Consider the following 13,742-nt stretch of genomic DNA (forward strand, 5'->3'; position numbering starts at 1 on the left):
ATCTGTTTGAGCCACCCTCTATCAGCTGGGAGGGATAGTTTTAGGCAAAGAGGCATTTTGATGGCCTAAATACCGTGATTGACTCAGTTGGAATATAAGTAATTCCATATTTTAAGAGGCGTTTGGGTGAGCACAATCACAACAGCCTGGCCCAAAATTAGAAGCAATATGTACCAAAACCACTGTCATTCCAGGGCCATCCTGTCTGCCTCAGGTTTGAACTCTTGCTAACTTAACGATGAACTGGGTAGCAAGATCGCAGCCATAAATATACACTGTTCTGTTGGTAAACTTCATGAATGACAGAGATAATAGTATTATAACTTCAGTGTTCTGCAGCCTTCTTTCCTAAACTCCAGAACATTCTCTTCCCTTCTGGCAATGTATGGTCTCTGCTGTTTGGAAAATTTTAGATCATTGAAAGATCCTGCTTTTGTACCTCTGGTTTGAATGCATTGGTCCCCAAAGTCATGAAGTCCTTGCACTTTCTCTTAGATATTTACGGGACACTGTAGAGAATGTGGTGTGTACGTTTCTCAATGTAGCTGTACATGAGCTGTTTACAGCGGGGATTAGGAAATGTGTTTTTCCTGTTGTGTTAAATCTAATGATCTCTTTCTGTCCCCCTCTTTAGATGTAGTGAGCTCCCTCTACCATGACGGACGAGACCCCTCCACAGCTTGTGGACTACTTTGTGGTAGCTGGCTTGACCAGCTCCTCCAAACCCTTGGAAGAGGAGAGCCTTCGGTTGGCTAGGCCTATTGACCCTATCACTGATGTGGCGGTCATTGTACGCTCCCTGGCTGAGGAAGTGCCGCAGGGCTTTACCTGCATTGAGTCCACGCCCTTGGGTTATCCAGCAGACCTCAACTCCAGCATCCTAAACAATCCCCAGATGTTCATCTGCTACAAGCGTGGTCGAGACAAGCCTCCGATCCTTGAGCTGGGGTAGGTAACCAGGAGATCAGGTTCAGTCCCAGTAGTAGACCTTGTTCACTGGCAAACACTTCATTTTCACCTCCTAAAATAGATCAAGGCAGCAATCAAAACAATAAAGTGAATGGCTCAAAAATCTAGATGTCACTGTTTACTAAATGGTAGTAGGTCTCTTGACTAATTCTTTAAAGGGATGACAATGATTAATTGATTCAGCTTTTGAAGTTTTTATTGGTTATATTTGATTTCTGCATGATAAAAATGTCCTGGCATAAATATTGAGAATTTTGACAACCATAGTCCAAAATGAAATTAAGGTAACCAGTTTCACATTGAAATGTGCTTTCAGTGAAAATAATCACATTGCAGCCCGTTTTCGTACTTCTTCCTTTCTGTAGCGATCGGGTGCCTTTTGCTAGGTTTTTGATGTTCACAGCAGTGCCCATCAGCAAGGTGAGCATATTTTGAGTTTCTGCGATGTTTAGAAGTTTGTTGAATATTCAGGCCAACAGTCCGAAGAATACAAAACATTTTCATCCCATGAAAGTGAGACTATCTTGTAAATGTGATTTTTGTAGATCGTTGCCTTGAAGATCTTCAGATATTGTGCTATGCTGTATGCGCTGGCGCGCCTTGCACTTTGGTTCAAATACTTATGGTAATCGGTGCACCAGTTGTGGCATTTGCAGTTGACTCACGTGGCTCACTTGGGAAAGAATAGGCAATTCTGAGAATAGGGAGGTAAAATGCCCATTTGTAAACTGTATTTATTACGTTGCTCTCTGGTAATGGAGTAGAAAAATGTTTTTCATCAAGGTTCTTACATTCCTAGATTACTTCAGGCTGACAGAGCTAAAAGGCGTTATTAGTTCTTTGGCGTTGTATTTTTGCTGCACCACTTGAAAGATAAGTGTGGTTATTTGTTTAAAAATGTATCCCTAGTAATCTGCAGCCACTTGGATGTCACGCTGAGACTGGCTCCAAAGAATGGGGCCATTTTAAGACCTCGTTTAGGAATATTTTGGGTAGGAGGTAACGAAGGGACTCTGCAGCACGATAGGAAATCCTGGATTGTACCCTGATTTGAAGGTCTGCGAGCTGAGCTATGTCTGTAAGAGTGCTCCCAGTCCTTCAATGCAAGATTTACTTACGACTCAGTCATCCCTATTATCCCATTTTGCACAGTTCATCAAAAAGGTAATGTTTTTCTATGAACTCTGTGAAAAAAGCCTAGAGAGCTACCCAGAAATCTTGTTTAATTCCAGTTGCGAAAGATAACTATCAAAATAATTGTGAAAAAGTTCCAAGGGGAGCATTTAGTGTGGTTTTGTTTGTGATGTCACACAGTGGTGTAAACATGCATTTCTTTGGCTTTTTTTGAGTGTATGTTTGGTTCAAAGATGTGATGTAGATGCTGTGAATCTGATCATTTATTTTATGCAGCGTAACACATTCCACTCGCTGTGTAGTTAAATTCTCTACAACTTTACCCTTCACTTTGGGTCTAATTTGGTTTATTATAGATTGGTGCGTCTTAAAGAGCACCTCGGAACTTAAGGAAATGCTCAGAAAACAGTAGGTTGTTTTTTTAATTCACATTGTTGGCTTAATACTTTTTAGGTTTGGGTTGTGACCGTGCAGCTGTAAAATAGACCTATTGCTTACAGTCGCTGGCCTTCTTCGCCCAGCCTCTTTCAAGCCCTGACTTGGGACTTTATCAGTCACATCTTGGCTTGCCTGGTGGAGTATTTATCGCTCACCAAATCTGTTTGCTTTTTGAGTGCATCCTTAGGCCTCCACCCAAGTGCTTGCATTGAACTGCATTAGGGGGTACTCTGCAACCGTAGTCTTCTCTGCTGTCTCCCCACTGTATTTCGCTATCTAGTTTGCTAACTTCACAAATGAGCATTTCAGATCAACCCTTTTAGCTTTAACAGTACTTGTTTACATTGCTCCTGACGCTATAGACCGTATACATGTAACATGTATTTTTTAGAGGTTACCTTTACAATTCTCCCTCCTTGCTTTAGCCAGAAACTACCATTTTCAAGAAGAGAGTTTATGGTTACGTGCTCTTCCCGTATGACAGAATGGTCCCAAAATTCACACAATCTGTAGCTTTGCAAGCCTAAGTAGATTTCCAGCCTGAACTAGCGGCCAAGGCTCGATTCCTGGCGTGCTAACAACACTATTGATTTTGAAATAATGACCGATGACGATTAGATAAGGGTGTCGTCCTTGCAACCACCTGGACGTTAGATTTGTTATCAGCATCAGCCTGTAAGGTGTGAGCTCCATCAACTATAAATCACTCTGTTTGAAGTTCTTTCCTGGGTTGTATGAGTGCTTACAAAGCATAGTGCACACGTGACCTGCATATTGCAATCTGCTTGTTGAGGTCAGCAATGTAACGTAATTGGTTATTTTAAGAACTCTACCAAATGAAATCTTAGAGGATATGTGAAATTCTCTGGGTCTTACTGGCAGGTACTGGTGACTCATCAAGATATTGCACAAGGGCTCAGCTCTGGCTCCAGTAACTCCGGACATCTGATTGGAAATAACTAAGCACTGCAAACCCCCATCTTTAGGGACGGAACAATTTATGAGTCTGTGTTTAACTGGTTTGTGGAAGTCCATTGACGCGTATATCCAGGCTTGTAACATGCTGGGTAGTTGATGATGGGTGCCAGCTTCCTTGGAAATTACAGCATACACATCATTCTTAAAACAAATACCTGGAACTCCAAAGCTGCCCTTTGACAAATTGCTTGATGCTCTACAAACCCCACTATGAAATATTTATATTTATTACCTATCGTAAAAAGCAGTATGGTGGTGATAACCAGTGATGCAGTATTAATATTGAACATCACTCCCGAAAGCTATCCTTAGTTGGCATGTCACACGTACCGGCCCCAGCCTCCAGCCCAGTACTAAGAAGTAGATTTTATTTTCCGCATACACTTTATCCATTCTCTCCTGACTCTGAACTCTCCCAATCAGTTAGTTTTAGGCTGCATGTCGTGGGGGCATCCTGCAGGTAGCATAAGATTGACTCAGTCTTAACCACGTTTGTTATGTTGTATTCCCCAGGTCACACCTCACTTGTGCAAATTATTGAGGAAGGACGCAGAGTTTTCTGTCCCTCAGGGAAAAAGCCAGAGATTTAAAGCTGCAAAATCATGGTTTTGGATGTGATTGCCCAAGGTGTTGCACTGTATAGATAACCTAGAGGTGACAATATAGAATAGAGGAAAGGGAGTTATGGTGTAAGAGGGATGAGGCAGTAGCAGAGTCAAACGTCCTACTAGTAGCATGGAAGTGGCTACTGGACCAGGATTAGAGTCCCTAAAGTACGCACTAAATTGATGCTTGATGAATGTAAATAGTAGTCAGCCAACTAATAGTGATTCAAAGCACAGGATTTACATAAGTGCAGCAGCAGTGGTAGAAATGGTGGATACCAAGTTGTGCTGGGCAAACTGAACGCATTCACAAGCATGCAACCACTGAGAAGGGTCTAGAAGGAACAGTGGAATGTTAGCTAGGAGATAAATAAGAACTGAGTTGGATCAGGAATGAACAGCCTTAACACACCTTAATTTACATTAGAACACAGCAATGAAGTAGTGAACAGCACAAAAGAGTGGTTTAGGGAGCTTTGCACACGTTTAATTTGCTGAAATATAGGTCTTCGTTGAGAGGTTTTTGTCTGGGAAGGGCAATCATCTCTGATCTTTTAGCATGCAGAAGCATCAAAGGTGGTGGTTTACAATTCAAACATTTTACCCTGCGCAGAACCTGCTTGTATGTTCTGCCCTCAGATTTGCAGGGGTATCACACTTTATTTGGGAACTGTTGTGGTTAAGATACCAACTCTAATGTGGGAAATGCGGCCCTTGTGGTATTTTTTTTTCTTCCTGAATTATTTTCAGGACCGTGGCAAGATGGCATTAGTTCCACTGATGGCCATTGTAGCCTAAATGGTAGTGGACGTACATTGCCTCCCCTGAAAGCAATAACAAACACATCAAGGATGCTAAAAGTCTTATAAACATATGATCCTCAGAGAGTCTTTTCGTACAATTAGTGCCCATCTATAGTGTAGTGATGGAAATGTGTGCTTTCCCTTCCGCCTATGTAATTGGTCACAATAGGACACCAGATTTGAGCTCCTGTGTGCTGCTTTTCACAAACTCAATTTTTTTCACAAATGTATGTCAATGATTTTTCATGGTTTTCAGGATACCATCTTGTCCACACTGTGCATTCCATTCCTCCCTATAGTTACACCTGTGCCTATGATTAGCCACCTCACTGTTATATCATTCTTAAATCTGCCTTTTGCAATTTCAGCATTCACTCTGAAGGTAAGGAGCGACCGAAGGCTGGATTCAAAGTCATCGATGCTACACCATACAGCCATTCTGCCAACTTGAACTCTGGGGGTCCTGGGCATCAGCGGATGTTCCTGATGTACAAGCGGGCTCCAGATTCTCAGGGCTTGAACACACTTGGGGTGACGGATATCTGCATTATAATGCCCAGCAAGGGGGAGAGCACACCACACACTTTCTGCAGAGTGGCTAAAAATCTCAACAGTGGGATGGTGAGCATTCTCTGAGCATTTACTTGAGCTTGGGAAAGGTTGGTTTTATTTCAACGTTCCTGTGCTTAAGACCAGTGGCATAATAAATCCCTTTCTCCCCCAGGATCTGAGTCAGTTACTGCTTGATACTTCTGATCTGAACCAGGGATTAGCTAAGCAGTCAACATAAACAAGGACAGGCTGAATCCCAAACGTACATGGACGGCATACAGATCTGGGAGCTATTTGATGTACTGGCTAATGTGGGAATATGATTGAAACCTTGAGCCATGGCAGCAGCTGGCTGAACCTCAGACGTGTTGTAGTGACCAACTGACTTAATAGTGATTTTGATTGACTGGTACCTGAACTGCATTGGCAGGTCCTTAACGCACTGATCTTTGCCAGTGGCTGCCCTACCCCTCATACTGATAATGTGTGGCTACATGCCTGACCTTCTTGGCACATGTGCTAACGACAGGCTGAATCCCTGAGCCCTGCAGGCTACTGACTGAACCACAAAAATATGCATAGAACTGGATTGACTCCTGACCTGACTGAACTTTTACTAGTGATAGTAACTGCCAGTACTCCGTGTCAGCCTAGGATCTTTGCATGCAACTCACTGATACCATGACCTGTGCAGACAATAGTTTGAACCTTTTAATTGCGTAGGCAACAGGTTTAAACCCCAACTTGTACATAACTTTGTCAAAATCCTGCACTACACACGCAACACGCTGGACCTCTGATGTGTAGCCAGGTGGTTGAACCCTAGACATGCACAACAAGCTGACATCCTGCATGTTGTTTTACCAGGGAGGGTTCTATCTGTAGTCCTTTGCTTTTGCTTTATATGTTTCCCTAGTTGAAACCCAGACTTGTACTATGTGCTGACTGAATCCACCCCCCATGTACCCGAGACATACTAAAATAATACCCTTTCCACTAGAATTGACAGAAGTCCCAGTTGAATAGGGATCTGATCCATTGTTGTATGTAGTTGGGACTGATTGATTAGATACTTCCAATAGAGAAAGGCTGAACTCCAGGTAAGTGCTGTAAATTGTTCATTCTCTGACATGCACCTTCAATGGACCAAACCCTCGATCTGCAACTTCTAGAACCCTTGACTAATGCCCGTAACTGAGTGAAATCTCAACCTGCCCTATTGACTTTCCAAAAGCCTAAACCTGCAATTTGGAAGGGTTGAACCCCTGAACTACATATTTAAACCTGCATTTGAGACACGCTAACTTACTGATTCAAATTGAAGATTAGTAGAGCTGCCAACCAAGTACTGGTCAAAGCACAGTAAGACCTCACTGAAGTGTTCTATTTAGGCCAAGCCCTCCAAACAGTTGGTGCGCACGATCAATCAGCTGTAACTCTTACTTACTTCTCTAATGTCCTGTTCATTGTCCTGCTCCAAATACCCAGTAAGACTTGTCTCCACATAATTTTCTCTTACAGTTTGGCTCAGCTCTTTACCTGTGCTACAAGAAGGCCATGGCAAAGGCACACACACTGGTATACGAAGCAGGTGAGTTCAATACCCTTCACTCTTCTTTTTTTATGTTTATTGTTTTGCATAGAAAAAGAAATGGACAACAATTATTATGACTTCTTTTAACACATAGCATTCTGAAAAGGAGGTAAGAAGATAAAATTCCAATAGAGCATTATGTGCATGTCTCATCTCTAAAAACACAGTGTGAATTTTGCCTTAATTGATAGAAACTGATCAATAAAATTACATTTGCCCCAAAAATATGCATTTGATTCCAGTCAACATTAGAACTCCAGAAAGGCTGGAATTTGTTTATCTGAAGGCACATGTAGTGCTCCTATCTCTCAAGGCATGCCTACTTTCTCATTGTCTTCCAGTCACATCACCTTCCTCACTTTATTTTGCTTCTTCCTAGTTTAAGTTTTCTCACCATGATCGCTCCTTTCAAAACCATTCCTTCTCCGGAAGAGACTTAATCTGCATTGAACAGTCGTAATAGCGAATCAGCACCACTTTTTCAACTGCCCCCAAAGCGAGAATTTCCTAATGTATCTGCATGCCTGTGATCCTTTTTAAAGATCTATCTGTCCATCTTATTTCAAGAACTTAATATATGCTACCAAATCCCCGTTGCTGAGCCCGCTGACTTAAGAGCAATGCTGTGCATCAAAGGAAAGCTTCAGAAACCAGTAGCTGCTAGTTTGGGATCAAATGTTCAACCTTTAGGGGTTAGTATATTTCTGAAGCCTGCTGACTGTCATATCAAAGGCAGAAATAATCTCTTTCATTCTTCTTCACTCTACCTCTTGCTTAGTGTTGTACCAATGGTCTTTTGGAAAAGGTTCACCTGTCTCGGCTCCTTTCTCTGTTTACCTGTTACTTGTGTTGGTATGTGTCTAGTTAGCTACCTAGAATTAGGTTGCCCTGGTTTCTTCTGCGTTAACATTAAAAACAAAGTCTTAAAGTTCAGTTTGACTAAGAAGATGGTTGCAACAGGTAATCAGTGTTGGCACACCTGACAGTGTGTCATTTACTCTGTGCATCTGACCATGCCTCTAAATGCTATTCTGCATATAATACATTTTAATACTCCATCTATTGTGGTGGTGGCAGGTCTGATGTCACAGGATAACAGGCAGTGAAACTCCATTAGTCCTAGTACAATGATATTTCTAATTTCCATCCGCACTTCGCAAGCCCTTTTGTTCTCATCCTGAGCATACCTTGGTGATGAAAGAAAACATAACACCCATGACCTCATGAAAAGTCCCTCTTTGTAATACACAGACAGCTCATCACATCAGCCAAAGGAAAGTACTGTTCCAACGTCATCAGTGAAGCCATCAACAGAAGCAGTACGCTTTCAAAGAAAAATAAGCACTGAGTCAACCCTATGCCACACGTCTCTTCCTCACTCCTCAGAAAAGCGAAATACAGTCAATCTCTTCTTCATTGAAAAAATACACAGCACATTGATAGTATCAAGCCTGCTTCATCTTTTACCCTTCAGCCCCTCTTGTAGAATCCCACAGTTGTCCACCATTAAAGCCCTATCTGTCTCAGTTCTCGGCTCCCTCAAAGTCGCTTCTTACAAAGATGGAAGTTTCACCCTTGTCCTTCATCAGAGCTCTCTCTGGGAACTCTTTCACACCTGCTCACTACTGTAAATTCCTCCTTCACTCAAGGCATCTTCCCAGAAGCTTTCAAGATAGGCCAGATCCTCTAGCTCCTAAACAAACCTAGACTAGATCCTGATGTCCTTACCATATACTAGCCTATCACTCACATACCATTAATTGGCAAGATATTGAAAAAGCAGCCAACGTTCAACTCTAACATCACATTATTGCTAACCACCTCCTGCACACCTGTCAGTCTTGCTTCAGATCACGCTGCAGCACTGAGACCGCTACCTTACACATCAAAGCTTGTTTGAAACTGCAGTTTTTTGCTGTATTGTATTGCTTCCAGGGGTTCTGTATTTGGAATTGAAGATGCCAGAGTAGGTTTTTGCTCTAGCCCTAATTGTCTTCACTAAAGTGAAATGTTGAAGATCGTTTGAGGGATGTGCTGTATTGGAATCTGATGTCTTTGGTAGTTGAAGGAAAATATCGCCATAATGACAGGAATTAGGAAAAGGGAAGTGGTTGTGTGGCTGTTACAAGAAAAAAATGCCTGTAAATTGGAGACAGAGCACACCTTCCATACACGCCCGTGCATCTGATCTGCTGAAGACAAAAATACGTATTAGGAATGTCCCTCCAGCACAAGACAGTGTTACCAGAGCCGACAGCCTGAAACTAGTGATGGTGTCTTTTACTTTATACTAAAGTTACCAGAATCCAAAGGTAGCGAAGGGTGAAAATCGGGGCTTTAATAGGGCTTGGATCAGTTTCCAAGATCAACCAGGAGGTATTGCATGGAGACAGGAGAGCATGTTAAGAGTTCTCAACTAAAATTCATGTCAGATTCTGGGTTCCCGAGGGCTCAGTGATCACTGCCACAAAGAGGTGGAAAGTGTAGAAAGGCATAGTTCTGAAAAAAGTGAATGTGCAAAATTCTTACAAAGTAATAATGCCTGTGCCTAGTTGCATTGTAGACTGAGAACCGGTTGCCCAACCCTCCCAGTCTTGTATCTTAGAGAGTTCTGTTGTGCAGAGTTCTCCAGACTGTCCCTGGTCCGTGCTTCTTTTTCTTTTGTGTTTTCATTACGGATACCTCTCCTTTAACGTTCACCTGTGTTTTATTTTTTCTTACTGCTTGGGCATGTGATCTGTTGGTTTGCATCCATAACCTCATTTATTTCCTGTGCTTTTGACCTGCTTTCTTCATTTAAATGTTTTCCCTGTTTTCTGTTTTCAGGGCTGATCTATCGCTACCCCGAGAGGGACATTGATGCCTTTCCTCTTCCAGACTCAGTTTCAATCTTCTGCTTGCCCATGGGGGCCACCATTGAGAGCTGGCCCTTGAACACTAAGTACCAGTTGCCTGTCTTCTCCACCTTTGTGCTCACTGGAGCCTCTGGGGAAAAGGTAGGATACCCCATACCTTTGAAAAGGTCAGCTTGTTTGAAATTGCAGTGTGTGGCTTATTGTATTGCTGCCAGGAGTTCTGTATTGGAATTGAAGATTCCAGAGTAAGCCAGAGTTAGTATTTGCTTTAGCCTAATTGTCTTCACTTAAGTGAGATGTTGCAGATCGTTTGAGAGTTGTGCTGTATTGGAATCTGATGTCTTTGGTGTGTGCCAAACCAATTATTATCCATAATTGCTCTCTTCTGAAGTGCCTGGATGTTGCTAACTGCTGGTGTTTCTTACCTCTGTATGTGCCTTGATAGGGCCATTTGTGGTCTTAAATGCTGCTTGAGACCCTCTCTTTGAGTGCAGTGTTAATAGCTCCTCTCTATGAATTCAAGATCTGGACAGTCTCAGTTTTTGGTTGGTATTGGTGTTGTGTCAGGTTTTTCCACGCTTTAAGTGTTCATTATGGATGTTGTCCAGTGGAGGTGTGCCAGGAAGTTTTTGTATGGGATAGATCCCTTTGCAGTGGTTTCCTAGGTATGGTTGGCATCTTAGCAGGGTTGAGCGCTTCCTAGTATGGGATATTCTCTTAAATTTCTATCTGGGGTAGTAGGTGTTTCTAGGCTTTGCCTGACATAGCCGTTTTCTCAGGGTTTCATAATGGAGATGTGTCTTGGGTTTTGTTCTGTATGTTTTTGTCTTGTGTTTTCTGCCTCACATTTGCAGTGTCTTGGTAGAATGCTGGATATGGGATGTTGTCATGGTATAGGTTTCTGTAAGTATTGTTTTAACGTTCATTCCAGTACGGGTAGTATTTCATTATTTTTCCTGAAAAGGGTGCTTCATTTGTTTTCTAGTAGGGGTGCTGTCTCATAGTATTGCCCGGTATGGATAACGTCTCTGGAATTTATTCTGTATGGGAGATGACTCAGAATTTTGCTTGATGTGCTATCTTTTATGTCTTCATACACCCCAATGTGGGTGCTCAACCCTCACGTGTTGCCTAGTATGTGTGCTGTTTTAGTGTTTTGCCTAGTATGGATGCTGCCTGTGTGACTTGTGTGGCATGTGTGCTGTCTAAGGATTGTTCCCAGGATGGCGTTTGTCTCAGGTTTAATGTTGTAGTTGCTGTCTTATGATTTTGCACATATGAGTGCTCTAGCTGGGTATTGCCAAGATTGCGACTATTCTCATGTTTTCACTTTGTAAATGCTCTCTCAGGAGTTTATCTGGTTTTGTCATTGTCTTATAGATTTGTATGTTATGTGTGCTGTCTCAAACTTTTCTTTCCGTAGGTCATGTGTCAGCATTTATAATGTATAGGGTACTTTGTCAAGCTTCATAGCAGTATGCATGTTTTTCAGACTATATTGTGGTATTAGTGTGGTCTTATGGATGGTTTATTTTGATTGTCAGTGCTGTATTGGTTATGCCAGGCATAGTGACTGTCTCTGAGTTTTCCTTTATGGTTGGTGTTTCAGGTTTATGTTCAGTGTAGGTGCCACTTCACGGATTTCCTGCAAGTCAGAATTTTCCTTTTTGCCCCTGGTAGGTGTATGGAGCTGCGATTCAGTTCCACGAGTCTTTCCCCCGGGATGAGCTGACCGAGAAACAGAGCCTTCGATTGGGGCTCCTAAGTGTGGTGGATCGGAGGCCCATCACTAGCAAATCTGTCCAAACCAAGAAGAGCATCTGTGTCCTGTCCCACTGGCCCTTCTTTGATGTCTTCCAGAAGTTCCTCACTTTTATTTATCGATATTCGATCTCGGGCCCCCACGTGCTTCCGATTGAGAAGTGAGTATATTGTAACCTCCCTGTTGTATGGACCAAAAGACACTGTCAGCACAGCAGCATGGAACTAAGAGCAATACAGTTGAAACCCAGGATTACATAGTAACATCCATTATCCTAGGCCACCTTGGGGCATAACCTCAATTTCATGAGTGGCCCCTGAAAAAGATTTCATTTGTTCATTATTTGATTGACGTAGTGGGTCTAAAGTTACATGTATACTCTTTCTTTTTTATTTCAGGCACATTTCTCATTTTATGCATAATGTTCCCTTTCCGTCCCCCCAGAGACCTCGCATCCTTGTGCAGGTAAATGTCTTCCGTTGCTGTTTCACTTTCTTCATGGGTAAAGTTTTAGTATATTATCTGACAAAATGCTAAGATGATGGTAGAACTAAGTACTGTTAGACTACGTGTGAGAATCATTGTGGTTAGTAAATAGATTACTCATCCCTAGCAAGGCCCTCCTGCTCATATACATAGCTTTAAATATTCACTTACTATGAAGGAAGCTTGGAGATCTATCACACCCAAATCTGATGTAGTTATCATACAGGGTAACCCCTGTTAAAGGTAAATAACTTTCCCTTCTGTAGCAGGGGAAGTTTTTGATTCTCAGCTTTGAATATTTCTCTACCATCATTAGCCTGACGGGAATTTTTAAGGCTCTGAAGTACAGTTTTTCTATTTCTTGACATAGGTAGGGGCACCTAAATGTAATGCAGGTCTTAATGAAAACATATAACCATCACAGCACCTTTTTACTAAAGTCATACACTGCTGCCTCTCCAATAAAACATTAGGTGGAGCTTGCCTAGATTGAAGGTACAGGATGGAGCATCTCGGGGGGATGCCTAAGTTTGAAGCTACCCCCTTCTGCACTGACTTTTTGAGTAGTCCGTTCCAGATCCCAGCACACACTGCAATGACTACAGAGGCTGCAGATTACATTTGTAGATAAAAGCAAACACTGTTTTCTAACCTAATCTCAGAAAAAATCTTTTCTTTGGACCACAGAGTTTAACAAGCTTGTGTGAGAGACCAGAAGAGTTTAAAACAATATAATTTAAAACAAGATTATCCCTTTCTGTTGCCCTGAGGAAGAAAACTTTTCATATACAAATATGATGAAATAAAGGTTCCTTTGCTGGTACCTGACCACCAGCTTCCCAATTTGCGTGTGTGTGTTTTAAGGTTTAATTGTCTTATGTGCTGCTGCTGCTGAATGTTTCTCTCTGTTTTTCTTCTAGATGTCATCTTACGATAATGTGCTACTTACGCAGCCTGTCTCTTCTCCGCTTCCTCTGAGGTAATTCACTTTGCTACTTCAGTACGGATTGCCTGCTTCCTGGAGCAGCACACAGGCTGTCTTGTGTCTGACTTTCTTTTCCCTGGTCCCAAATAGGTCACATACTCTATCCAGTGCCTGATATATTGTGCCACATTTATTTGTGCCTGTCTGTAACAAAAGCCCTCTTGTGCATTATTCTACAACCCCTAGGACATCGACATGTAAACAGTTTTCAGTCACATCTAACAAATTAGGCAGACCTAACCTCTGACGCCCTAGAGAACTTTGAGCTGACATTAAGGGTTAATTATATAGATAAATGATGAACATGGTGTAGGGTGGTTGAAGGAGATCATTGACAAAGACAAAGGTAAGTGCTTTCAGCATAACATGAAGAACAATTAATTAGAATAACCTAAACATCATGGCACTACTGATTCTATATCTTGTAATAGTAGGCCTGTGAAATCAAGCTCAGTGGAGGAACAAATAGATCTAAAGAAAGCGTTTTTAAGAAGGATGGATGGGTGGACACACTCACAGCTAACACAAAAATGCATTCTGATAAGAAACTTGCACCAGTGTGAATCAGACACAAAGGGCCT

At 42.0% G+C, this 13,742-nt stretch overlaps 1 protein-coding gene across 2 annotated transcripts in view; it reads left to right on the forward strand.

Annotated features, from left to right (window-relative positions):
* Nucleotides 1-13,742, forward strand: part of DENND4B (DENN domain containing 4B) — a 167,109-nt gene that overhangs the window by 48,266 nt on the left and 105,101 nt on the right. For both annotated transcript variants that reach the window (XM_069218173.1, XM_069218174.1), the window contains 7 exons: nucleotides 635-948; nucleotides 5,296-5,548; nucleotides 7,001-7,070; nucleotides 9,900-10,069; nucleotides 11,609-11,850; nucleotides 12,089-12,155; nucleotides 13,097-13,155. In XM_069218173.1, coding sequence (XP_069074274.1) covers nucleotides 656-948; nucleotides 5,296-5,548; nucleotides 7,001-7,070; nucleotides 9,900-10,069; nucleotides 11,609-11,850; nucleotides 12,089-12,155; nucleotides 13,097-13,155 — 1,154 coding nt within the window. In that variant the 5' untranslated portion in view covers nucleotides 635-655. The remainder of the gene's footprint in view (nucleotides 1-634; nucleotides 949-5,295; nucleotides 5,549-7,000; nucleotides 7,071-9,899; nucleotides 10,070-11,608; nucleotides 11,851-12,088; nucleotides 12,156-13,096; nucleotides 13,156-13,742) is intronic.

This window comes from Pleurodeles waltl, chromosome 12 (assembly GCF_031143425.1).
Source record: "Pleurodeles waltl isolate 20211129_DDA chromosome 12, aPleWal1.hap1.20221129, whole genome shotgun sequence".
Taxonomy (NCBI): Eukaryota; Metazoa; Chordata; class Amphibia; order Caudata; family Salamandridae; genus Pleurodeles; species Pleurodeles waltl.